This window comes from Cottoperca gobio, unplaced genomic scaffold, assembly GCF_900634415.1.
Source record: "Cottoperca gobio unplaced genomic scaffold, fCotGob3.1 fCotGob3_221arrow_ctg1, whole genome shotgun sequence".
Taxonomy (NCBI): domain Eukaryota; kingdom Metazoa; phylum Chordata; class Actinopteri; order Perciformes; family Bovichtidae; genus Cottoperca; species Cottoperca gobio.
The window spans coordinates 65,081-91,999 of NW_021166854.1; the positions used below are offsets into that span (position 1 = coordinate 65,081).

Genomic DNA, 26,919 nt, shown 5'->3' on the forward strand with positions numbered 1-26,919 from the left:
ATTTATGACCTGTGTGTGTGTGTGTGTGTGTGTGTGTGTGTGTGTGTGTGTGAGTGTGTGAGTGTGTGAGTGTGTGTGTGTGTGTGTCTGTGTGTCTGTGTGTGTCTGTGTGTGGGCGGAGACAGAGACATGATTTCATTTCAGGCGACTGCAGAATGAGAATGAGACGCGGTCAGTCAGTCGGCAGCCGGAGGAGAAGTGAGACTGAGCTCAGCGGGAATCGACGGCATTCAATTAATCTTTATTAACAAACAACAGGACAGTGCTTCTGGGTGAAGAAGAAGAGGTTTGTAATTATTCTATTTTCTTTCTATTAAAGCTGCTGCTGTGATTATTTTCTACATTAATTTTTTGGTGTATAAAATGTTCGTCACAGTTTGTCTTTAAATGTCTTGTTCTGTCTAAAACCAAAATATATTTTAAAACTAAATATCTTAAAATCGGACTGTTTTTAGGCAAAAACCTCAAATTAAAAGTGATTTCCTGTCCAGCAGAAACATGTGTGTCAGAGTAGAGAAGACCTTTTCTATCATCATGTGAGGACATAAAGAAAGATGAAGTCGTTGTTTCTTAGATCCTCTGAACATCGTACAGAGTTTGGTTGGTGGCTCAGAAACATCTCACTAAAGATTATTTTCATTATTTTCTACATTAATGGTTTGATGTATAAAATGTCAGAAAATAGTGAAACATTTCCATCCCAGCTCCTCAGAGTGCAAGGTTTGTCTTTAAATGTATTTTTTTGTCACTTTATTATAAAAAAGAGAAAAGCAGCAAATCTGTATATTCGCGGCTGAAAATAGACTTTACAGACTTTTCTGCAGGAAACTTCACTTTAACGGTTACATTAGGAATTAGGATTACAAGGAAGAACATGTTAACATTTGGAGCAGATCAGAATCACGCAGGGACACTTTCGTTAACATTGTGAGGCTATCTGTGCTGCATTCATGTGATTCAGAATAATTTGAAAAATAAGTTCCAGACTGGTAAAACTCCCCCTCAAGTCTGAACAACAACGTTTTGTTTAAACGCTCGGAGTAATGATTCACATCTTCTCTGTAGTGTCCATGTTGTTTCCATATTACCACTGAAAGCTCATGAACACACCGCAGAGGAAGAACTATATTTAATTATATAAAGAAGCATATGAACATGTGACACACTGTAATCAGTCGTATGAATATAAGTAAAAGAGGACCCAGTGTAGAGCCCAGTGGTAGTCCTTCAAGTTTCAAGTTTTATTTGTCATATGCAAGTTAACACAGGGTCAACAGTACAATGAAATGTGTGCGAGAGAGACAACATGTCAGCTCAGCAAAATCTAATTATATATATGAAATATTTTAAAATAAGTACTATATACAATTGAACCCATACTGAACCAGGAGGGCTTAAGGAGAAACAATGCGTGTATCCGTCCCGTGATTTGGATCCGCCCCAAAACATCAAGTTTCATGAAAATCAGTTGACCGGTTTCTCCGTAATGCTGCTGACAAACAAACAAACAAACAAAAACATTACCTATTTGGCTGAGGTCATAATTCATGTGAACACAGGTCAGCTGCTCCTTAAACCAACAGCTGTTTAGTATCAGGTCTAGCACTCAGCAGGTCACATGGCTTCCGTAAACAACCAATAAACAATAATAATAATATTGTTTTCCATCATCAGACTTCATGCTTCTGTTGTTGTCTGACACTGACTCTTTGTTTTGTTGTTGTCCTCTCAGGTGGGTTTCCATGGCGACAGGTGTGTCTGTGTTGCTGAGCGTATGGGTCGGTGTGTGCGCGGCGTTTAACCTCGACACGGCATTCCCGCTGGTGAAGTCTGGCGGAGACGGTAGTCTGTTCGGACTGTCTGTCGCTCTGCACCAAGACCTGAAGACAGACGGCTTCCTGTGAGTACACACATGTCTGTCTGTCTGCCTGTCTGCCTGTCTCAGGTGTGTCCAGTTAGATCAGGGGTAGCCAACGCGGTGCCCGCGGGAACTTAGTCACCCGCAGGGCATGTTCTAAAAGTAACACTAGTCTCCGTGAAGATCCGTCTAAAATTTATATTTAATTGTTTTGCTGTTTTGTTTTTTTATATCAATAACACCTGAATTATTATTTCTTTTAAAATGACAATATTGATTATAGAATTTAAAAAACAAAAATGTTTTATGTATATATGAACTCTGACCCTGTCTGGGGTCAGAGTTCCACGCGCAAGCTAAATCTCCATTTCCCTTTCCGCTGAGACGCTAGCGGGAGCAGTTCCGGTGGGGCGCGAGCTGCGTTGTTTACGCTAAACACGACAGAAAAGTGAAAGAAAACTAAATATTTTCACAATGATCGGGAGGAAGAATTATGTTTTACAACAGTGAAAGAAAAGTGTGTATGTCTCATCTGCGGGGCGACGGCAACGCGGCACATTGTTGAGACACTTCGGTACGTGTCACAGAAACTACCATGCTAACTACCATGCTAACTCACTAACTAACTAACTACCATGCTAACTACCATGCTAACTCACTAACTAACTAACTAACTACCCACCTGCAGCACTGCGGGCAGAGCAAGCCGCGAGTTAAAGCTTCGAGCAGCAGCATCTCTTCTCACCAGGCCGGTGAACAAGTCACAGAAAGCATCAGAAGCTTCATTTAGAGCTGCACATGTTTAATAAAGAATAAAAAAGCCTTTTTGTACTGAGAGGTGTTGAAAGGTGCAGTGATGATATTGAAAACACTGTTCAGAGAGAAGAAAGGTTCAAATGTGATCTCCACTCTCTCTGATGTTACGAAGTTAGTGGTTTGTACAAACAGGATATGATGTGAAGATGTGACAGTTAATGATTTCTTAATGTTTTACAGAAGTGATGTTTTGTACTAAAACCGCATCGCAAGTTAAATATATACAGAGTAAAATATATATAAAGTAAAATAAATATAAAGTGAAATATATTTACAGTGAAATATATACAAAGTAAAATATATAAAGAGTAAAATATATATAAAGTAAAATATATACAGAGTAAAATATATATATAAAGTAAAATATATACAGAGTGAAATATATATACAGTGAAATATATGTAAAGTAGAATATATACAGAATAAAATGTATATAAAGTAAAATATATACAGAGTAAAATATATATAAAGTGAAATATATTTAAAGTATAATATATACAGAGTAAAATACATATAAAGTGAAAAATATATACAGAGTGAAATACATATAAAGTGAAAAATATATACAGAGAGAAATATATACAAAGTAAAATATATACAGAGTAAAATATATACAGAGTGATATATATATATATATATAGTGAAATATATATAAAGTGAAATATATACAGAGTAAAATATATATAAAGTAAAATATATATAAAGTGAAATATATACAGAGTGAAATATATATACAGTGAAATATATATAAAGTGAAATATATTTAAAATGAAATATATTTAATGTATAATATATACAGAGTAAAATATATTTACAGTGAAATATATACAAAATATATTTACAGTGAAATATATACAAAGTAAAATATATAAAGAGTAAAATATATATAAAGTAAAATATATACAGAGTAAAATATATATACAGTGAAATATATGTAAAATAAAATATATACAGAGTAAAATATATATAAAGTAAAATATATACAGAGTAAAATATATGTAAAGTAAAATATATACAGAGTAAAATATATATAAAGTAAAATATATACAGAGTAAAATATATATAAGGTAAAATATATATAAAGTGAAATATATACAGAGTAAAATATATATAAAGTAAAATATATACAGAGTAAATATATATAAGGTGAAATATATACAGAGTAAAATATATATAAAGTAAAATATATACAGAGTAAAATATATATAAAGTGAAATATATACAGAGTAAAATATATATAAGGTAAAATATATATAAAGTGAAATATATACAGAGTGAAATATATACAGTGAAATATATACAGAATAAAATATATATGAAGTGAAATATATACAGAGTAAAATATATATAAAGTAAAATATATATATATAAAGTGAAATATATACAGAGTAAAATATATTTACAGTGAAATATATACAAAGTAAAATATATAAAGAGTAAAATATATATAAAGTAAAATATATACAGAGTGAAATATATATACAGTGAAATATATGTAAAGTAGAATATATACAGAGTAAAATATATATAAAGTAAAATATATACAGAGTAAAATATATATAAAGTAAAATATATACAGAGTGAAATATATATATACAGTGAAATATATGTAAAGTAGAATATATACAGAGTAAAATATATATAAAGTAAAATATATACAGAGAGAAATATATACAAAGTAAAATATATACAGAGTAAAATATATATAAAGTGAAATATATTAAAAGTATAATATATACAGAGTAAAATATATATAAAGTGAAATATATACAGAGTGAAATATATATAAAGTAAAATATATATAAAGTGAAGTATATACAGAGTGAAATATATATAAAGTAAAATATATATAAAGTGAAATATATACAGAGTAAAATATATATAAAGTAAAATATATATAAAGTGAAATATATACAGAGTAAAATATATATAAAGTAAAATATATATAAAGTGAAATATATACAGAGTAAAATATATATAAAGTAAAATATATATAAAGTGAAATATATACAGAGTAAAATATATATAAAGTGAAATATATACAGAGTAAAATATATATAAAGTAAAATATATACAGAGTAAAATATATATAAGGTGAAATATATACAGAGTAAAATATATATAAAGTAAAATATATACAGAGTAAAATATATATAAAGTGAAATATATACAGAGTAAAATATATATAAGGTAAAATATATATAAAGTGAAATATATACAGAGTGAAATATATACAGTGAAATATATATAAAGTGAAATATATACAGAATAAAATATATATGAAGTGAAATATATACAGAGTAAAATATATATAAAGTAAAATATATATATATAAAGTGAAATATATACAGAGTAAAATATATTTACAGTGAAATATATACAAAGTAAAATATATAAAGAGTAAAATATATATAAAGTAAAATATATACAGAGTGAAATATATATACAGTGAAATATATGTAAAGTAGAATATATACAGAGTAAAATATATATAAAGTAAAATATATACAGAGTAAAATATATATAAAGTAAAATATATACAGAGTGAAATATATATATACAGTGAAATATATGTAAAGTAGAATATATACAGAGTAAAATATATATAAAGTAAAATATATACAGAGTTAAATATATATAAAGTAAAACATATATAAAGTGAAATATATTAAAAGTATAATATATACAGAGTAAAATATATATAAAGTGAAATATATACAGAGTGAAATATATATAAAGTAAAATATATATAAAGTGAAGTATATACAGAGTGAAATATATATAAAGTAAAATATATATAAAGTGAAATATATACAGAGTAAAATATATATAAAGTAAAATATATATAAAGTGAAATATATACAGAGTAAAATATATATAAAGTAAAATATATATAAAGTGAAATATATACAGAGTAAAATATATATAAAGTAAAATATATATAAAGTGAAATATATACAGAGTAAAATATATATAAAGTAAAATATATATAAAGTGAAATATATTTAAAATGAAATATATTTAATGTATAATATATACAGAGTGAAATATATATACACACACACACATATATACACACACACACACCATCAACATATACATACACTAGATAAACACTAAACCCCCCGAGTCACTCAGAGGTCAGTCAGCTGTCTTTGCAGTAACCATGACGACCGTCTCTTTATGTTCTCTAATTGGATTGGCTGCTAATAGACACACACACACACTCACACACACACACACACACACACACAGTAAGGTCGGGGGTCAGCATGTTTTCTGATTGGCTCAGGGTCCTGCAGTAAATAATCTATAATTAAGAAATGGGAAGTTTTAGGATCATCGGGGGGATTTTAATTCTGTCTTTATAACAACTTATAATAATATTTATTATACACACACACACACACACACACTTGATCTCAGCAGGAGACGTTACATGAAAGTGTCCTCCGTCTGTCATTGTCTGTTTCCTGTCCTTCCTCCCTGTGTGTGTGTGTGTGTGTGTGTGCGTCTGTGTGTGTGTGCGTCTGTGTCTGTGTGTGTGCGTCTGTGTGTGTGTGTGTGTGTGTGTGTGCGTGTGTCTGTGCATGTGCGTGTGTGTGGACGTCCTTCAGACTTCATGTATTTCAGGACAACAAGGGTACTCCGCTCCTGAACTCTCAAGTTTACTGGAAATAATTAATTCAGCATGAAAACTGACTAAAGGCTCATCTGTCTCCCCCGTCTCGTCCTGACAGGCTATTGGTCGGCGCTCCCAGGGAGAAGGCAGAACCTAATGTTCCAGCTAATCGAACAGGAGCCGTGTACAGCTGCCCGATCACCGCTCAACAATCAGAGTGCAGCAGGATGAAGCTCATAGACCCAGGTGAGGCTCACCTGAGTTTACCCAGGAGGTCACATGATGTCTGCCACAGGAAGTGAATAAGAAGCTGGGATGACTGTGATTGGCCTGATGATTGAGGTGTTGGCCAATCACAGAGAGGGATCTGGTTTCTGAAGGTCTCTCAGGTTCGTCCTTTTGGACTCACAGATGAACTGATAAGATTTTGGTGGTCAAAGGTCAAAGTTAGTGTGACCTCACAAACACGGCCGTAATTTAAGAATTCATACGATTTAATGTAACACACCAAAAATATGGAAACACAATAAAACACACACAGGTTTTACAGTATTTACAGCACATCTGGAACAGAAGACAGATGTTAGTGAGCGTGATGTTCAGGACGCACAATGAGGATTATAAACTAATTATTCTTGGGTTTCACTGTTTTTGAAAATGTTCTTTTTCAAAACTGACCTGTGGATGTGAAATAATTCCTGAAAGATAATCAGATGAGTTTCAATATGATTGGCCTGCGATGTCAGCCAATCACAGAGGAGGAAGCAGAACTCAGGGCTCTGAAGCCTTCAGGTGGATAATGTGATGCTATCTCTCCTGGTGCATTATGGGTTGTCTATCCATCAGAGGAAGTGACAGCTGAGAGCTTTTATCTGCCTCCAACGTGATAATGGGGAGAGGGTGGGGGGGGGAGGTTGCTGTTTACCAGAATTTATCTGCAGGATACACTCTCCCCAGATGTATTAATACTACATCACGGTGTGTGAGCACATGGGGGGGCAGGCATAACAAAACACACAATAAAGTGCAAAACATATAATTTAATTATTACACATATAATGTAAATGTAATTATTACATTATATATTATGCACTTTATTTATATTATTACATTGAAATATATATAATATAATAAGCACTATTGCCTTGCCTCATGAGTCCTCAGCCTCAATGTCTTCTAATATTTCATCAATTGGCCTCGTTATTGTGCCGACAGAGGAACCTGTGCAGCCTCTCCTAAAGGTTCACGGCAAACGTCCAGCAGGCAGATCTCAGTGCAAACACATTTGATAAAGTGGTGGCCTTCAATAATTGCTTTTGTCCTTCGTGTTCACGTCTTTTTCTTTAAAAAAACTCCAAAGATTTGTCTTCTAATGCAGGGTGCTTGGTCTCCATATGACGAAGCAGTTTTGAAGGTTTCAGGGCTTCACATGTTCTACTTGGCAGCTTGGAGCGTGTGAATCACCTGATGTGATGAATCCATACTTTAAGAAGGACTCTTGGTATCTTTGTTTAAACGCAGCTCTTGTTGTTGGTCGTGTTGGAGTCTTTTGCTGTCTCGTCTTTGGGTCTTTCCCTCATTTTAAAGAAGCTCTCCAGCGACGTTTGAGCTTAGCTTGTGGGCTTATAGGTACATGAAAAGAACTGCAACTGAGACAAGTGTCGAAAAGAGGTGCAGATGGATGTGGTCATTTTTCAAAATAAAACACCCTGCAGACTAAACAAAAAAACAGTTTTATTCTTTCTGTGCGGCCCAGTACAGGTCCGCGTCCCAGTGGTTGGTGACCCCTGATCTAAAGAACCTCAAAGAACCTCAAAGTCACAAAGCCCCCCCGCTCGGGACTCTCCTCCGTATGATGTGTTTTGTGAGATCACAGTGACCTTTAACCGTTGACCTTTTCATCCACTGCGTTACACTGAGCGGCCAATCTGAGGAGCTCATTGTCACACACTGGAGGCAGGTGGCTCACCTGTGCTCTCCCTGCTGCAGAGCTGGACCTGTCTGAGGACCTGATTGAGGACATGTGGTTGGGCGTCTCAGTAGCCAGTCAGGGCCGACCCGGGGGGAGGGTCCTGGTGAGTCTGATCTCTCATTGGCTGATCATGTGTCACTGTGATGTGTATGTAGCAGCTGGTTCTCACCGCCCTCCTTGCTCTGCAGGCGTGCGGCCATCGCTTCGTTAAACTCTACGGAGTGTTCAAACTCAGACACATGATTGGACGCTGTTATCTCCGTGGAAACGACCTGAAGTACAACGACACGGACAATCACTGGCAGAACCCTGACCAGCCCTGCAGGTAGCAGCTCACCTGACACACTGTCAGTATCTGTGTGTTTCTCTTTTTTAATTTATTTATGTGTGTGTGTCTGTGTGTGTCTGTCTGTGTGTGTGTGTGTGTGTGTGTGTGTGCGTGTCTGTGTGGGTGTGTGTGTGTGTGTGTGTGTCTGTGTTTGTGTCTGTGTGCGTGTGTGTGTGTGCGTGTCTGTGTGTGTGTGTGCGTGTGTCTGTGTGTGTGTCTCTGTGTGTGTGTGTGTGCGTGTCTGTGTGCGTGTCTTTGTGTGTCTGTGTGTGTGTGTGTCTGTGTGCGTGTCTGTCTGTGTGTGTGTGTGTGTCTGTGTATGTGCGTGTGTGTGTGCGTGTCTGTGTGTGTCTGTGTGTGTGTCTGTGTGCGTGTCTGTGTGTGTCTGTCTGTGTGTGTGTGTGTGTGTCTGTGTGCGTGTCTGTGTGTGTCTGTGTGCATGTCTGTGTGTGCGTGTTTAGTCACCTGGGAGACCTCAGCACTCAGGTGATGTGTAACATGGGGATTTCTGCCTCCATCACTCAGACTGAAGTCATTGTCGGATCACCTGGAAGCTACGAATGGCAAGGTGAGCTCCGCGCTTCTTCTTCTGTTTTCTAATCTGTTCAATTATGCAAATTTATGTGTGTGTGTGTGTGTGTGTGTGTGTGTGTGTGTGTTGTAGGAAACGTGCACGTCAACTGGATGAATCCAGACAACGTCTTTGACACCAAGAGCAGCTCCTTCCCGAACACGCAGCACAGAAACATTTATATCGGTGAACTGTCCCTTTAAATCTTCATTCAGACACGAAACATTCATTCAGTGCGACTCGTTAACTCTGAAGAAACGTCCAACAATACTCTCAGACATCAGAGAACAAAGAGAAGATTCATGTTTTTAACTTTTCATATCTTGTCAAAATGTTACGACTTTATTCTCTAAATGTTGTGAATAATTACTACTTCAGTAAATTCATTATACATCAGTCATCCTTATGTTAGTTAACACATTAATATTAACTGTGTGTGTGTGTGTGTGTGTGTGTGTGTGTGTGTGTGTGTGTGTAGGATATTCGGTGACTCAGGCTCGTCGTCTTCTCTCTCAGGAGGATGAAACTATAGTGACAGGTGACGACTCCTTTACTTTAAAGTATTCATGAAATAAACAGCTGGAATATTTCTGTTTCTGTATTAAAGGAGCTCCTAAGGACAGTAAAGAGGACGCGCGCGGCTCTGTGCTGCTGGCAGTGAAACAGTCCGATAGACTGACGACTCTGCAGACACTGCGCGGAGAACAGATGGGCTCGTACTTCGGTAACGCTGTGGCAACCACCGACCTCAACAACGACGGGTAACAGAGGATTAACGAGGTCACATGATTCACAGAGAGGTCATATGATTCACAGTGAGGTCACATGATTCACAGAGAGGTCATATGATTCACAGTGAGGTCACATGATTCACAGAGAGGTCATATGATTCACAGTGAGGTCACATGATTCACAGAGAGGTCATATGATTCACAGTGAGGTCACATGATTCAGTGAGGTCACATGATTCACAGTGAGGTCACATGATTCAGTGAGGTCACATGATTCACAGTGAGGTCATATGATTCACAGAGAGGTCACATGATTCAGTGAGGTCACATGATTCACAGAGAGGTCACATGATTCACAGAGAGGTCACATGATTCACAGAGAGGTCACATGATTCAGTGAGGTCACATGATTCACAGAGAGGTCACATGATTCAGTGAGGTCACATGATTCACAGTGAGGTCACATGATTCAGTGAGGTCACATGATTAACAGAGAGGTCACATGATTCACAGAGAGGTCACATGATTCACAGAGAGATCACATGATTCACAGAGGGATCACATGAGTCACAGTGAGGTCACATGAGTCACAGTGAGGTCACATGATTCACAGTGAGGTCACATGATTCACAGTGAGGTCACATGATTCACGGAGAGGTCACATGATTCACAGTGAGGTCACATGATTCACAGTGAGGTCACATGATTCACAGTGACGTCACATGATTCACAGTGACGTCACATGATTCACGGAGAGGTCACATGATTCAGTGAGGTCACATGATTCACAGTGAGGTCACATGATTCACAGTGAGGTCACATGATTCACAGTGACGTCACATGATTCACGGAGAGGTCACATGATTCACAGTGAGGTCACATGATTCACAGTGAGGTCACATGATTCACAGAGCGGTCACATGATTCACAGTGAGGTCACATGATTCACAGAGACATCACATGATTCACAGAGAGGTCACATGATTCACAGGAGGTCACATGATTCACAGAGAGGTCACATGATTCACAGAGAGGTCACATGATTCACAGAGAGGTCACATGATTCACAGAGAGGTCACATGATTCACAGTGAGGTCACATGATTCAGAGAGAGGTCATGATTCACAAAGAGGTCACATGATTCACAGAGAGGTCACATGATTCACAGTGAGGTCACATGATTCAGCGAGAGGTCATGATTCACAATGAGGTCACATGATTAACAGAGAGGTCACATGATTCACAGTGAGGTCACATGATTCACAGAGAGGTCACATGATTCACAGAGAGGTCACATGATTCACAGAGAGGTCACATGATTCACAGAGAGGTCACATGATTCACAGTGAGGTCACATGATTCAGAGAGAGGTCATGATTCACAATGAGGTCACATGATTCACAGAGAGGTCACATGATTCACAGAGAGGTCACATGATTCAGAGAGAGGTCACATGATTCACAGAGAGGTCACATGATTCACAGAGAGGTCACATGATTCAGAGAGAGGTCATGATTCACAAAGAGGTCACATGATTCACAGAGAGGTCACATGATTCAGAGAGAGGTCATGATTCACACAGAGGTCCTGTCGTCTGCTTTTTGTGTTCTAACATCAGGAAATTAAATGCATAAAAGCTTTCTGTGTTGAAACATTTGTGGCTCTGAGACAGAGCGGTCCCTAAACAAGAAATAAATATAATATTCAGTGACCTGGAGTCAGCACATCCTGAAGACGGTTTTCGTTCCCCTGCAGGTGGGGCGACCTGCTGGTGGGTGCTCCTTTTTACTTCCAGCGTCAGCAGGAGGTGGGCGGGGCAGTTTACGTGTACATGAACGCAGGAGGTCGGTTTGATTCTGTGCCCAGCGTGGTGCTGAGAGGAGCGGCCGGGTCAGCGTTCGGCATGGCTGTTACTGCCGCCGGAGACCTGGACCAGGACGGCTTCCAGGGTGAGGGCACTGAGGATAAACCGGAATATTGTTTAAAGGAGCCAGAAAGAAGAAGAAGCTAAAGGCTTCTTGTGTTTCAGACTTTGCAGTCGGAGCTCCTTTCCATGAAACAGGAAGTGTGATGATCTGGAGCGGGAGCAGCGAGGGCATCTCTGCAGAACCCAGCCAGGTGAACCCAGCCTCTCTGATATCGCATTGTTTTGGCCAATAAGCCTGCGCAAGACAAAAAGAAGCTGTGTAATGTTGGCATGTTTGTGCTGTATGATCATTAGCAGATTATCTGTAGTGAATCAGACTTTAGATGGCAGCGGCTGCAGGAGATTCATGTAGCTGTCTCTCTGCAGGTGATCTGGGGCAGCAGAGTTTCTCCTGGGTTCAGGACCTTTGGTTACTCTCTGTCTGGAGGTCTGGATGTTGATGTGAACAAGTATCCGGACCTGCTGGTGGGCTCTCTGGACGACAGCGTCGCTCTACTCCGGTACCTCCAACCCTTCAGTTACTCCACCCAACGCTAACATCGTCTGTTACTATCAAGGCAATTTCTAGTGTAACATTTTTATTTATACCGCCCAGAATCACCATACATTAGCCTGGAAGGGCCGGTAACAATCAATAACTTCCAGTACTTCCAGCAGTTATATTTGTAATTACTTAGACTGACCTGATGTCATGTGGAGTCCCACAGGGCTCTGTCCTGGGCCCGGTTTGGTTCAGCTTCTACATGCTCCCCGTCGTCAGGTGTGCACTTCAACACTGAGCCACCCCGTCGATACACCGACGACATCCCGCTATACTGTATGTCTCCTTAAATCTGGATTTCCTGCACAATAATGAACCAATACCTCAAATAATATCTAATCTATTATATGAGAAAACTGTCCAGTTCTACCCGCATGAACCTGTTTAGTTCTGTGTAACAGCAGCTTCACAGTTACTGTTGTACAGTTATATGTAACTGGAGGCGGCAGTACACCCGGAGGTTCAAGAGCTGAACGGACCAAGTACGGAGTGAGCACCTCTGCAGGTACCAGATCGTCTCCTGGGCACTGCTGTGATGCCCCTTGAGCAAGGCACCGGACCCCCACACTGCTCCTAATGCTAGGACGGGTTAAGAGAAACTTCACTGTGCTGTGTACATGTGTGAATATAAAAACAGGATTCAAACCCTCCATTTCTGTTTGTTACTGTTGTAGAGTGAATGTGTTGCTGCCTCCCTGTAACAATGCTTTATTATTGATTGGTTGTTGTATTAATTAATTTAATTGCTTTCTCAGAACTCGTCCAGTCGTTCACCTCAATAAAACCATCAGAGTTTCCCCGGAGGTCGTTGACCCAAACAGCTGCGACTTCTGGTGAGATTCAAACATGCTAACAGGCAAACATGTTAACGGCTAACATGCTAGCAGCTATCATGCCGACACACTGTGTGTGCGTGTGTGTGTGTGTGTCAGTATTCAGGTGGAGGTGTGTTTCTCCTTCATGTTCAGCACCGGAGAGAAGAGCAACAGAGACAACATCAGTGAGTAAACAGCTGCAATAATATTTATTATAATAATATTTACTATATATAAAATAACATAAACGTTATATAAGTGGACATATAATAAGGGATCCTGAGTCGTTTAGTTAGCAACATTTCCTTGAACTGAAGTTGAACAGTGACGTGTTTTCTTCTGCAGGACGGAAAGAGAGGACAGAATCTTCTCATCATTAATAAACAACAAATATCTTTATCTATAAAAAACTTGAAACAAATTATAATAAAGTTTTCAGTCAAATTCATCTTTGTTTGTTGTGCAAATGAATTGCACTCAAAACGTGTGCAGATTGTCTGTAACCAGAACTGCACAGAAGTGTACAAAAAGAAAGAAACAGAATTTTTTACACAATATCATCACATGTGTATTATTATGTGAAATTAATATTTCATTTATAAATATCACGGTTATCACGACTCTGCAACAGCTGCTGTTTACATGAGTTCCTCTGGAAACGTCCTTTGAGCTGCGTTAGCGTCCGTCGCTAAGCTCACAACTGGGTGTTTATGAGGACACGCTAACGAGTCTGTTTATGGTCTGCACTCATTAATCATCATTAACCAGCTTCCTGTGTGTGTGTGTGTGTGTGTGTGTGTGTGTGTGTGTGTGTGTGTGTGTGTGTGTGTACTCTCAGCTAATTGACCGACCTGATTGATTGACAGGACACAGCTGCCAATTAACGCCTGCTGTTAATCAACAGAGTGACACACACAAACACACACACACACACGCACACACATAGACACACACACACCCACACACACACATACGCTCAAGGACACACAGATGACATCATGTGTGTCCTTGTCTCTTGTGTGTTACTGGGAATGATCACATTACAGAAACTGATATTATTACATCTGAGACATACACACACACACACACACACATACACACACACATACACACACACACACACACACACACTCACATACACACACACACACATACATACACACACACACACTCACATACACACACACACACACACACATACACATACACATACACATACACATACACACACATACACACACACACACACACACATACACACACACACACACACATACACACACACACACACACACGCACACACACACACACATACACATACACACACACACATACATACACACACACACACACACATACACATACACACACACACACACACACATACACACACACACACACACACACACACACACACATACACATACACATACACACACATACACACACACACACACACTTGAAGGTTATATTAAAAAAAAACTGATAGATTATTTATATTAAAGGTGCTGAAGACCCAGAACAGGAGCAGAAACAACATCCCAACGCTTTTTATTTCCCTTTAAAATGTTTAAAGTGTGTGCAAAGTGTTATTATAATAATGTTATTAGTATTATTACTTACTGTCTGTCTGTCTGTCTCTCACCTGTCTTTGTCTCAGCCATCCACTTCACCGTCACGGCTGACGTCACCAGCATCAAGTCCCGCCTCCGTTTCCGTGACAGCGGTCAGAGCGTATTCTCTGGTTTCCTGTCGATGCCGAAACAGCGCTGTGTGATCCTGAGCACCGGCCTGCAAGTGAGACCCCACAGATCATGTTTAAATGTTAATATAACTTTATGTCTAATCTGCGCTGTAATAGACATAAAGTTATATTAACATTAACCCTGACTTTCAGGATGAAGCGGAAGAATTTCAACGAGACGTTTCTGCTTTTTGGATTCTTCGTTCAACTTTTGTGTTCTGACGTGTTTCCAGCAGAGATTGATGCTACGTTCAAGGACTGTAGTCCTGTGTTGCCCTGACGAGCAGTCGTGTTCTGTGTTTGTGTTCTGCAGAGTCCGATCAGAAACAAAGTGGAACCTCTGGTGTTCTCCCTGAACGCCTCGCTGTACGAGAAGTTCCCCAAGAAAAGAAATGCCGTACAGGACCTGAAACGCCTCCCGGTGCTGAGCCAGACACCTCGACCCATCAGAACCCAGGTCAGAACCCATCATAGCCCATCTTAACCCGGGTAAGAACCTATTATAACCCAGGTCAGAACCAAATATAACCGGGTCAGAATCAAATCATAACCCATCTTAGCCCGGGTCAGAACCCATCAGAGACCATTGAAAATCTAAAACTAATCATAAAAACTAATGAGAACCAAACAGAACCAACAGTCAGCGTCAACCAATCAGAAACCGGATCAAAATCAGATCCAGGGTCAGAACTCAGCAGAAGCCATACTAATCAGGTCAGAGTTAAACACGAAAAAACATCTGAATCTGCAGTAGAACCTACCACAGAACCGATCACAACCCGAGTCCTAACCTATCAACACTCGTGTTAGAACTCACAGAACAAAGAACCGAATCAGAACTCAATAACTCAGCTTTTTAACCTGTCTGTTTCTTTATCTGGCAGATCCACATCCAGAAGGCCTGTGGTTCTGATAACCGCTGCCATAGTAATCTGCAGATGACGGCCCAGTTCACAGATGAGAACCAGAACCCCTTCAGCACGTGAGTGAACTCCTCCAGACCGGACTGTGGGTCCAGCTGAAGCTAAAAAGCTTCTCTGTGCTAAACACGTTGAGCCCCGAGGATAAATCAGAAACCAACAACTCAAATAAATACTTGCATTCGTTGTAAAAGTAGAAGAATCGAATAAATAGAGTTGGTCTAGTTTAGGTAAGCAGCAAACCCTTATGTTTAATTATTCTTGGGATTTCTCTGCATCAGTTTTATTGTAGATCCTGTGACACACTGCCCATTTCCTCAGCCTGTCCGCCAGCATGCTGCAGCACCTTGTTTGTATCTAACACTACTGCCACTGCTAACATTATTAGTTACTTTGCTCTTAAAATGTTAGAATAACAGTGCTAACATTAGCTAAGGCCTGCAAATGTTGTCATTTAACTTTACTTGAGAGTTGCACTAAAGGACTTGATGCGGACTACTTCCACCATTACGTCTCCACCGTTAACTTAAGCAGGACTTGAGATTTTCATTGCCAACAACTACGATGTAGCTTTTGTGCACACGACAATAAAGCTTTTGAATCTTGGACTTGCTCTCAAACACTTCCATATGGACTTGACTTTAACTTGTCCTAAAGGAACTGGCACTTGACTCAGACTTGCTTTGAAGGTATTTGGACTTGAACTGACTTGACTTAACTTGGACCCTAAATGATTTATGACTTGAGACTTGATTTACACTTACCCAAAAAGACCCTTAAAGATCTTTAAAAAACCCTGAAAGACCCTAACACAGGGGTCGGGAACCTTTTTGTCTGGGAGGGCCATAAAAGCCGAATATCTTTTAATATATTTCCTTGAGAGCCATATAAATTTGAACGCAACTTTATGGTGCATTTTTTAAGAATAACACGTCTCTGAGTACTAATAGCAGTATCAGTGTTGCATTGAACAGGTGCTCTTTTATTAAATAAACTAAACGCTTACGTTATTTATCTCATTTATGTGCACGTGTCAGTGTTTACTGCACGGGCGTCAAACTCCAGGCGATTACATCCGGCCGCGAGAACATATCATATCTGTCATAACTGGCCCGTCGGTCCTGGGAATTAAATCAATGCATGGCACAACCACGGGGAAACACATTTGAGGAAGAATCTAAATGTGTGAATGAAATGAAAGTTTTTGGAAGCAAAGGGAAACACAGCACAGATCTCTGGGACGATGTGAGCTGGACTGTGTGTGCGACACAACGAAGCATCTCACTGTTAAACAGCTTCAGGGTGATCAGACGTGTGTGTGATCAGACGTGTGTGATGCCGAGCTGCCTGTGGGAGACTCTGGTGCAGAAGGAAACTTTGGTCACTGCGTGTTTCCGAACACTGACACACATCTCCCCCGCTGTGTTCCCGACTGATTCTGCTGATCAACTGAGAGACTTTGCAGCTCAGACATTAATAGTGAACTGCTCAGCAACCCGTTTGCAGTTGACTTAAATATGTTCCGTATCTTTTTGCACTTTATCCAATATGTGCATCCTGTTCAGTAAATGTGGACCGTGTTTGGCCCTTGACGTAGTCCCAGTTTGTAATGTTGGCCCTCTCTGTGATTGAGTTTGACACCCCCGGTCTACTGCTTGCTTTGTGCAGTTTCTCCTCTGCTCGGTTTCGCGAAGGGCGGGGCTCCGCCCCCTACGCACACATGTGCGAACACACCTTAACCTACAGCCAGAGACGGAGCGGAGGAAAGAGAGGGGAGAACTAAAAACAAATCCGCTGCTAAATGTTTTACTTTAAAATGACACAGTATAATTATTTATTACTTGTTAATCATGTTTATAAATGTCAGCTCAAAATTGTCTGCGAGCCATATTGCGTTATCGAAAGAGCCATAGGTTCCCGACCCTTGCCCTAACAACTACTTTTTTACAATTAATAATTAAAGCATCTTCTAAAGGAGTTGGGACTTGACTTTAGATTTGACTTGAGAGTTAACTTGGTCCTCCCTTAAAGGCCTTGACCTAGATTTGCACTTAAAGAGTTTCCATTAAAATACGACAAAACACTTTTAGATTCCCAAAAGTATGCAGGCTGATAGACAACACAGTAAATGTCTTAATTAAGGAAACCTTTTAAGGGATTCTGTGCAACACCATTAAGGTAGTCCCCCAGCTAGTGTCATACTTAAGGTGAAAACTTCAGGTGTTTTGTGCAACCGGCCACTGGGCGATAACATGGACTTGACCTAAAGGACTTAATTACTCGACTTGAGACTTGGACTTGACTGTTTGACTTGAGTCATCCCTTGAACTGGATAAATTGACGCAGGGACTTGGGATTTGACTCAGACGTACCCTAAAAGCAGCAAGACATGACTTGTGACGTGACTTTTACTTGTCCTACAGTACTTTAATCTTGACTGGAGATTTGGACCATTAAAAGACTTAAAAACATCTCTGACAGTTACTCCTGCAGTCAGAGGGGATAGGGGAAGTTTGTTAAACGGATGATTAGCAACTCTTTCACACGAACCAGGTCACTGTATCTTACTCATTTGTCCCTCCACCTCAGACTGTCGCTGTCATGTTATGATTTGTGTATTTCTGTGTGTTTCCAGGCAGAAGGACAGTCAGGTTTTGTACTACAATGTGAGCATTAACCGGTTGTTTCTGGAGGTTAACATCAACAACACAGCGTCACCAGGCCGACCAGCAGAGGATGCTCACAATGCTGTTTTGAACATTAGCATCCCACCGTCACTCATATACTCTGGAGTTCGAGCGAAGGTATTAAAGCTAAAGATGTTTGCTATCTAGTTTTTAGAAGCCAGGAAACAAACAATGGTGATGCAGAACTGAGTGTCATCTGCATGGGAGTGGATAGTTCATCTGTAGCTGGGATTTAAGTTACTAAGCATGTCGGTAGAGAATAGAAGTGGACGGAGTATTGAGCCTTGAGGGACACCATATATTACAGTATTGAAAGATAAACAGCAACAGTTTATTAGAAACAGGCTACTAAATAAGAAACCCAAAATATTTGCTATTTGCTTCCGAAAACTGGATTTCGACTTGCCCCAGTAGGACTTTAAAGTATCCTTAAGTACTTGAGACTTCGCTTGAGACCTGACTTGGACTTGCCTCAAAGGGTTTGACCTGTTGACCTGAGATTTGACTTAAATTTTTCTTGATTGACCTCAGAATTGACTTGGAATACTTGTCCCAAAGGATTTGGGATTTGACTAGAGATATGTTGATGTGTCTTGATTTACACTAAAGGATGTGATTACTTAACTGGAGATCTGACATCGATGTACCCTAGCGAACCTGACTAACTGACTCAAAACTTTAATTGTGATTTGCCTTAAAGCACTAGGGACTTGGCTTGAGGTTGGACTTGGACTTGCACTAACGGACTTGGAATTTACATGAGACTTATCTTAAATATGTAAATGGGACATGACTTGAGTCTTGATTTTGCCTTGACTTGATACTTAACACGACATTGACTTTCACATACCCCAAAGGATGTGACTGATTGACTTGATAACCCTGAAAGAGCGGCGATTTGACTTGTCCCGGCGACTCCTAAACTCCGTTCTGTATTTGCTTGTGTTTCAGCGAGACATCCAGGCAGTAATGGAGTGTTCTGTGGAGGACAACGTTCTCCTGTGTGAGCTGGGAAATCCGTTGAGAGGGAATCAGAAGGTACAGAATGTGCTGCTAGTACTCTTGTCTGTATTCCTGTCTGTACTGCAGTACGACTAGTACTCATGTCTGTATTCCTGTCTGTACTGCAGTACTGTTAGTACTCTTGTCTGTATTCCTGTCTGTACTGCAGTACTGTTAGTACTCATGTCTGTATTCCTGTCTGTACTGCAGTACTGTTAGTACTCATGTCTGTATTCCTGTCTGTACTGCAGTACTGTTAGTACTCATGTCTGTATTCCTGTCTGTACTGCAGTACTGTTAGTACTCTTGTCTGTATTCCTGTCTGTACTGCAGTACTGTTAGTACTCATGTCTGTATTCCTGTCTGTACTGCAGTACTGTTAGTACTCATGTCTGTATTCCTGTCTGTACTGCAGTACTGTTAGTACTCATGTCTGTATTCCTGTCTGTACTGCAGTACTGTTAGTACTCATGTCTGTATTCCTGTCTGTACTGCAGTACTGTTAGTACTCTTGTCTGTATTCCTGTCTGTACTGCAGTACTGTTAGTACTCATGTCTGTATTCCTGTCTGTACTGCAGTACTGTTAGTACTCTTGTCTGTATTCCTGTCTGTACTGCAGTACTGTTAGTACTCATGTCTGTATTCCTGTCTGTACTGCAGTACTGTTAGTACTCATGTCTGTATTCCTGTCTGTACTGCAGTACTGTTAGTACTCATGTCTGTATTCCTGTCTGTACTGCAGTACTGTTAGTACTCATGTCTGTATTCCTGTCTGTACTGCAGTACTGTTAGTACTCATGTCTGTATTCCTGTCTGTACTGCAGTACTGTTAGTACTCTTGTCTGTATTCCTGTCTGTACTGCAGTACTGTTAGTACTCATGTCTGTATTCCTGTCTGTACTGCAGTACTGTTAGTACTCTTGTCTGTATTCCTGTCTGTACTGCAGTACTGTTAGTACTCATGTCTGTATTCCTGTCTGTACTGCAGTACTGTTAGTACTCATGTCTGTATTCCTGTATGTACTGCAGTACTGTTAGTACTCATGTCTGTATTCATGTCTGTACTGCAGTACTGTTAGTACTTATGTCTGTATTCCTGTATGTACTGCAGTACTGTTAGTACTCATGTCTGTATTCATGTCTGTACTGCAGTACTGTTAGTACTCATGTCTGTATTCCTGTATGTACTGCAGTACTGTTAGTACTCATGTCTGTATTCATGTCTGTACTGCAGTACTGTTAGTACTCATGTCTGTATTCCTGTATGTACTGCAGTACTGTTAGTACTCATGTCTGTATTCATGTATGTACTGCAGTACTGTTAGTACTCATGTCTGTATTCCTGTATGTACTGCAGTACTGTTAGTACTCATGTCTGTATTCATGTCTGTACTGCAGTACTGTTAGTACTCATGTCTGTATTCCTGTATGTACTGCAGTACTGTTAGTACTCATGTCTGTATTCATGTCTGTACTGCAGTACTGTTAGTACTCATGTCTGTATTCCTGTATGTACTGCAGTACTGTTAGTACTCATGTCTGTATTCATGTCTGTACTGCAGTACTGTTAGTACTCATGTCTGTATTCCTGTATGTACTGCAGTACTGTTAGTACTCATGTCTGTATTCCTGTCTGTACTGCAGTACTGTTAGTACTCATGTCTGTATTCCTGTATGTACTGCAGTACTGTTAGTACTCATGTCTGTATTCCTGTATGTACTGCAGTACTCTTCCTAATCCTCTGTCTCTTTCTGTAATTCAGGTTCAAGTGTTGATCATATTTCAGCCGTCTGAGATCAGTTTAGACACCAGAGAGATTCAGTCTCTGCTGCAGCTGTCCACGTAAGACACACACAAACGCACACACACACACACACACACACACACACACACACACACACACACACACACACACACACACACAGATTCTGAGTTGTGTCCCTGTGTGTCTTCAGGCTCAGTGAGCAGTCCAATCTGGTTCCTGTGTCCGTCTCCATGTTGGTGGAGTATTCACTGCAGACGTCTCTCACTCTGTAAGTATCACACAGGCAGGTGGTGCGTTCAGGTACTCCTCTGGTCACATTTCCAGACTTTTTAAATCGTTCTTCCCCTTCAGTGTGTTCATGAGCTTTAAGTCTTAATGTTGAAACAACATGGACGCTACAGAGAATAAGCGTTTTATGTTTTATTGCTTAAAGTGTGTAAACAACACGTGGATATCTGTTTATATTATCTTCATATATTGACTTATTTCTGCATTCACTAAAACCAATAAAATATTGCTTTACCTGTCGTTCTGACTCGAAGAGGCGTTCACGTGAATGTGGGAACACATTTTTCAAATGATTTATTACTATATTATATATATATATATATCTATTATTTCAACACTACGTGAATGCAGCATGAGACCTCAGCGCTCTCATTGGTTGCTTATGTCCCGGCAGAATCCACATGCCAGGCCCCGCCTCTTTCAGCGGTCATGTGATCGGTGAGTCGGCCATGAAGAAGACGGAGGATGTCGGCAGTCTGCTGCTCTTCACCCTCCAGGTTTGCATAGAACAGACGTTTCCATTCAAAGCAACATAGCAGGATGTTCAGAGTGGCGGCCATTTTTATTTGTATCGACATTGTGACTGTTGTAGCAGGCTAACGTACGTACAAACTAAACCAACTTGCGATGGAGTAGTAACGTTACGAAATATAGTCAGAGCAAATAAGTAAAATTTTACAACTAAATGCGTCATAAACACACTTTGTTCGGCTATTTTTTCCCGTTAATTGTGGGGTTTCTTTTGAGGAGTTTTTCTTTAGCCGCTGCAAGAGCCTTAAGGACAGAAGGTTGTATGTACAGATGGTATTTTGTGATATTGGACTATATAAATAACATTTGATTTGATTTATTTGATTAAAGCTAGCTAGCTAATTCCACCATGCTTTAATGCTACAGTGGTTACAGAAAATTAAATGAGCGGAGCACTTGGTCTAACGAGAAGAAGAAGCTACCAAGTTAACTAGCCAGCCATCCATCTCTGGCGAGGTGCAAGCGCACTTTAAGGCCCCACTGACGTGCAATGTCACAATAACAACAATCGCCATTTTCTTTCATACGGGTCAAATGTCCGCTCTACTCTCATTGTATCTTTACGCTCTAACATCAGTCTGACGGATGAAGTGTAAACAGACCGGGAGGTAACCCACAACTTCCTCTGATAGGTGCACATCAGCGGGAAGCCACTGGGTCGCCTAGGTAACCTGCAGGTGGAGTTTGATTGGCCGAGGGAGGTGTCCAATGGGAAATGGCTGCTGTACCTCACAGAGATCCAAGTGAACGGCACGTCGGAGGCTCGCTGCGCTCCGCCCGGGAACATCATCAACCCTCTCCATCTCATGGTAACCATGGCAACATCAACCTCACGTTAACTCAGGTCCTGGGCTAGCACATTTCAGAATAAGAGCTGCCTTCTGCTTTACAATCAATACATTCACCATCTATCTTTAAACACTTCAGCAGAAACGATTTGTAATGAGTTAATTAGTGTCGGCTCTTATGTTTACATTTTCCAACCGCCACCTTCAGCCCAACAACCAGCGAGTCACACATACTAGCTTTTTTTAGTCTAATAAATAAACACAATAATCTCTTAACACTTAAGACTGAGATCTTCAGAAATGACATGCTGTTTCTATTGTTTATGGTTGACTTATATAAAATATTATATATTTACATACTGTAATATTATTAATTATCAGTTGGTTTGCTTTTAGAAAAACCTTCCTACACACAGAAGTGATCATGATTCCAAAATATATGTGTGTGTGTCCTGGACACTGATAAATGCCGAGCGGCCGCTTTGTGGTTCATGTTCTGCTTACTCAGCTGTCAAAGGAGAAGGAGAAGAAGAGGAGTCTGGAGGAGGTGCAGGAGGTGCAGGAGAAGAAGAAGAGGAGGAGTGTGGAGAAGGGGCAGGAGGAAAAGACCCTCCCTGTCCTCCACCTGCAGGGACAGAAGAAGAAGTCCTACACTCTGGTACAAACACTCCTGAGTGCAGTACTGCAGCTGCCCACACGAGGCGCTCTGACACATGAAACAAATCTTTAGGACATTCAAAAATATTGTGTAATGATGACATTTTGTTGTCCATACCTTGTCGGTGGCTGTTTGAGGGTTTAGTCTTGATGTGCTGGAGAATACATGACGGTCCTCACAGGTATCAATCTACAAATGTGCGTGTGTGTGTGTGTGTGTTTGTGCAGGATTGTCTGCACGGGGCTCGCTGTGTGACGTTTGTCTGTCGGCTGGTCAACATGAAGTCCTCAGCGACGCTCACTGTCAGAGCCAGACTGTGGAACTCCACAATGATGGAGGTAAAACGCCAAATTAATAAAGAATCATCACAATGTCTTTGGCCTCTTTTAGCTCCTTGTTTTGGTCTGCAGCACGTTTCCTGTCTGGTTCAGTCTCATAATCAGATCTTGTGTGTGTTTCAGGACTTCAGCGATGCGAGAAGTGTGTTGGTTCGAGGCCGAGCGACTCTGAAGCTGCAGACGAACAAACCCACCATCAACATGGAGCCGCGCAGCACAGAGGTACTGCTGCAGCGGTACAGACTCAATCTGAAAGGGTGACAAACTTCTCCTGAATGTCAGAGCCATTGTAGGTTAAAAAATACTTAAAATGACGGAGCTAGGGGAGAAAGAACTCAAAAACTGAATATTGTCTGAGATTAAAGTTTAAAATTTACGGAAAATAAATTCTAGGATATTGTGTTAGATTATAAATCACATATTTACAAGAAAAAGCCTTGAATAGTCTCTGGATTAAAGTGCTACATTTAAGGGAAAAAGATTCACAAATCTTAAGAGAAAAAAGTCAGAAATTGGATGTGGGACAATTGCAAATCACAAATTTACGAGAAAAGTCTTTGGATATTTTCTGGATAAACAAATCAAAATTGAAGTAAATTGATTGGAGCCACGTCTTCACTTCTAGTGACAGCAGTGGAGGAAGTGCTGACAGGTGTTTGTTTCCTTCTGAGTCTCCGTGTTGTTCCCTGCAGATGGAGGTCCACATTTATCCGGAGCCGGGGGAGCAGCAGGACTCCGGCGCCCCCCTGTGGATCATTGTGGTGTCGGTTCTGGCTGGAGTCTTACTGCTGGCTGTGATCTGCACACTGCTCTGGAAGGTAAACTGAGATGCAGTCCCCCGACAACAACAGAAAACTCAAAATATTTCGCTGCTCGTAGTTTTAGCGTCTACTTTCACCAAAGTCCACATAAATGGATTATCTTTACACTTTCTCGTCACTCCGATATGATTATTTGTGACGTGGTCGTCACCTCCTGGTTGGTAAAGTGCCGTTATGTCGCCCCCTGCTGTTCAGTGTGGTTTCTTCAGGAGAGCCAGCACCAGAGAGATGTACCAGGCGAAGACCCAGAAAGCCCACATGAAGAGCCAGCCATTGGAGACCGAGAGGCTGGACGAGGAGCTCTGAGACCGGTGAGGCTGGTGGAGGAGCTCTGAGGCCGGTGGAGGAGCTCTGAGGCCGGAGGAGGAGCTCTGAGGCTGGAGGAGGAGCTCTGAGGCCGGAGGAGGAGCTCTGAGGCCGGAGGAGGAGCTTTGAGGCCGGTGGAGGAGCTCTGAGGCCGAAGGAGGAGCTCTGAGGCCGGTGGAGGAGCTCTGAGGCCGGAGGAGGAGCTCTGAGGAGGAGCTCTGAGGCCGGAGGAGGAGCTCTGAGGCCGATGGAGGAGCTCTGAGGCCGGTGGAGGAGCTCTGAGGCCAGTGGAGGAGCTCTGAGGCTGGAGGAGAAGCTTTGAGGCCGGGCGCCCTGCTGCCAGAGCACCGCTGTAAGGACCGCCGGCTGCTTTCTTCGGCTCTCTCTCCGCTTCTCACTCTTCTCACTCTTCTCACTCTTCTTCTTGCATCTGATCGATCAGCATAACTCATAAATTCTGCCATTCAGCAGACGCTCTTAGAGACCAACAGGGGACTGCAACCCTTACTTGCTCAAGGACACATTGGTGGTTTTGGTACCTCTTCATGAATCTTGTCTGCTGATATCTGTCAGCCTCTTTATGCAAAAGTAAGCGGCTGCAGAGCTCCAACTCCAGAGTTTAAAAGATGGACGTTGTCTCCGTGGCGTCTCCACTGGTCTGAAGAGCCGTGAAGCTGAAAGTGCTGCAGCAGTCTGCTGCTCCGCCCGGCAGCCTCAACTCCACTACACTACGTCTAACTTTAGATTATCTGGAGTTAGACGGTCACTGCACAGATGGCTGCAGCTAGCTGCTAGCAACCTGAAACTTCCACCTGTCACTCAAGGAGGCCACGCCCCTCCTAATGTACAACTTTAAGCCTTAATATAATTAAAATGGGTGAGTTTTATAACAATTCCCCCCGTACAGTTGTCATTACCGGGGAGACCAGTGTTTCCTGCAGGATGTAAACATGTTTCTTCCTTCACTTCCTCTTCCTGCAGCTCCACCCTTCTATCTTTGTTTCTGTCACTTTAACCAGATATAGATATTTGCTTGATGGAAATGAGATGTTTCTGTGTTTTGTCTTCAGTGCGGTTTCTTCGTGCGGCGGAGAGCTTGGCAGGCTGCGGCGCTCCACCAGGGGAGGATTATGGGTAAAAACGAGCAGGGGCAGCGCACGGACACCGACGGTTTCCTGATCCACGACGACCAAAACAGGAAGTTCACCAAACACTGGGTCACCTCCTGGAGCGACGCGCACTGACAGTATCCATGGAAACATCCTGAACTGGACCAATACTGCCTTTTAATACCTGTGTGTGTGTGTGTGTGTGTGTGTGTGTGTGTGTGTGTGTGTGTGTGTGTGTGTGTGTGTGTATGTGTATATGTGTGTATGTATATGTGTGTGTACATGTGTATGTATGTGTGTGTATATGTGTGTGATACAAGGTTAATTCTGATTTAAATATTTCTCTTTGTAAACAACAGGTTCTTTTTTATATGAAACGTTTTCTTTATTATTTTGTTTTTAAATATGATATGATTTGCTGAGTGTGAACTGCATTTCCCAGCATCCTCTTGGCCTTTGAGAAAGATATAAAGACATGAACACGTTATTCCTGTAGTGATGTCTGTGTGTTTTACTTTGCAAAACAAACTCCCAAACCCCATCCAACTTTTTTTATTTCCTGAAGGTGGAACTCCGCTTCTTCTGGCTCTTATTTTACTTTAGTTCGTCAGTATCGATCGTGACTGTTGGAAAGCTTGATGATCAACTCCGACAAAATGATGTGAAATCTGGAACAGACAGAACTCCATCTAAAGATGAATGATTTGGTAAATGATCAACATTTATAGGGTTCAATAAAAACACTCCACAGGGGACACACACAGAATATTCACATTTAC

The 26,919-nt window shown here is 40.7% G+C and overlaps 1 protein-coding gene and 1 long non-coding RNA gene across 8 annotated transcripts; one reads left to right on the forward strand and one right to left on the reverse strand.

The window, feature by feature from the left end:
- The first annotated feature begins 171 nt into the window (after positions 1-171).
- LOC115004922 (integrin alpha-3-like) lies at positions 172-26,627 on the forward strand. Of its 7 annotated transcripts, none has more exons than XM_029426668.1 (28): positions 172-286; positions 1,733-1,900; positions 6,415-6,542; positions 8,286-8,371; positions 8,457-8,593; positions 9,058-9,164; positions 9,261-9,353; positions 9,646-9,705; positions 9,775-9,928; positions 11,654-11,847; positions 11,928-12,016; positions 12,192-12,325; positions 13,122-13,199; positions 13,299-13,366; positions 14,842-14,978; positions 15,239-15,382; positions 15,810-15,907; positions 18,481-18,649; positions 19,484-19,570; positions 21,299-21,378; positions 21,492-21,569; positions 21,984-22,086; positions 22,753-22,929; positions 23,417-23,566; positions 23,794-23,904; positions 24,028-24,126; positions 24,597-24,722; positions 26,102-26,627. In XM_029426668.1, exons 2-28 carry the CDS (start codon positions 1,743-1,745, stop codon positions 26,273-26,275), a joined length of 3,219 nt encoding a protein of 1,072 aa, XP_029282528.1. In that variant the 5' UTR covers positions 172-286; positions 1,733-1,742; the 3' UTR covers positions 26,276-26,627. The 7 variants fall into 7 exon arrangements, with proteins under 7 accessions (XP_029282528.1, XP_029282531.1, XP_029282530.1 ...); XM_029426669.1 differs by lacking the exon at positions 172-286 and adding an exon at positions 24,921-25,036 and having other exon boundaries at positions 1,714-1,900; positions 26,102-26,237; XM_029426671.1 differs by lacking the exons at positions 172-286; positions 26,102-26,627 and adding an exon at positions 24,921-25,041 and having other exon boundaries at positions 1,711-1,900; positions 24,028-24,161.
- LOC115004923 (uncharacterized) lies at positions 1,261-2,721 on the reverse strand. The gene is made up of 3 exons (XR_003831898.1): positions 2,541-2,721; positions 1,707-1,880; positions 1,261-1,489 (listed from the first exon to the last, which is right to left on the reverse strand). It is a non-coding gene; the product is annotated as an uncharacterized LOC115004923 (long non-coding RNA).
- Positions 26,628-26,919: the final 292 nt, after the last annotated feature.

What these genes read in the sequence shown, in the direction of transcription:
- LOC115004922 (XM_029426668.1), top strand. Translation starts at nt 1,743, where the DNA reads ATGGCGACAGGTGTGTCTGTGTTGCTGAGCGTATGGGTCGGTGTGTGC. An exon ending in AACCCTGACCAGCCCTGCAG is followed by an intron (nt 8,594 to 9,057) that starts GTAGCAGCTCAC and finishes GTGCGTGTTTAG; the next exon opens with TCACCTGGGAGACCTCAGCA. An exon ending in AGAAGAAGTCCTACACTCTG is followed by an intron (nt 23,567 to 23,793) that starts GTACAAACACTC and finishes GTGTTTGTGCAG; the next exon opens with GATTGTCTGCACGGGGCTCG.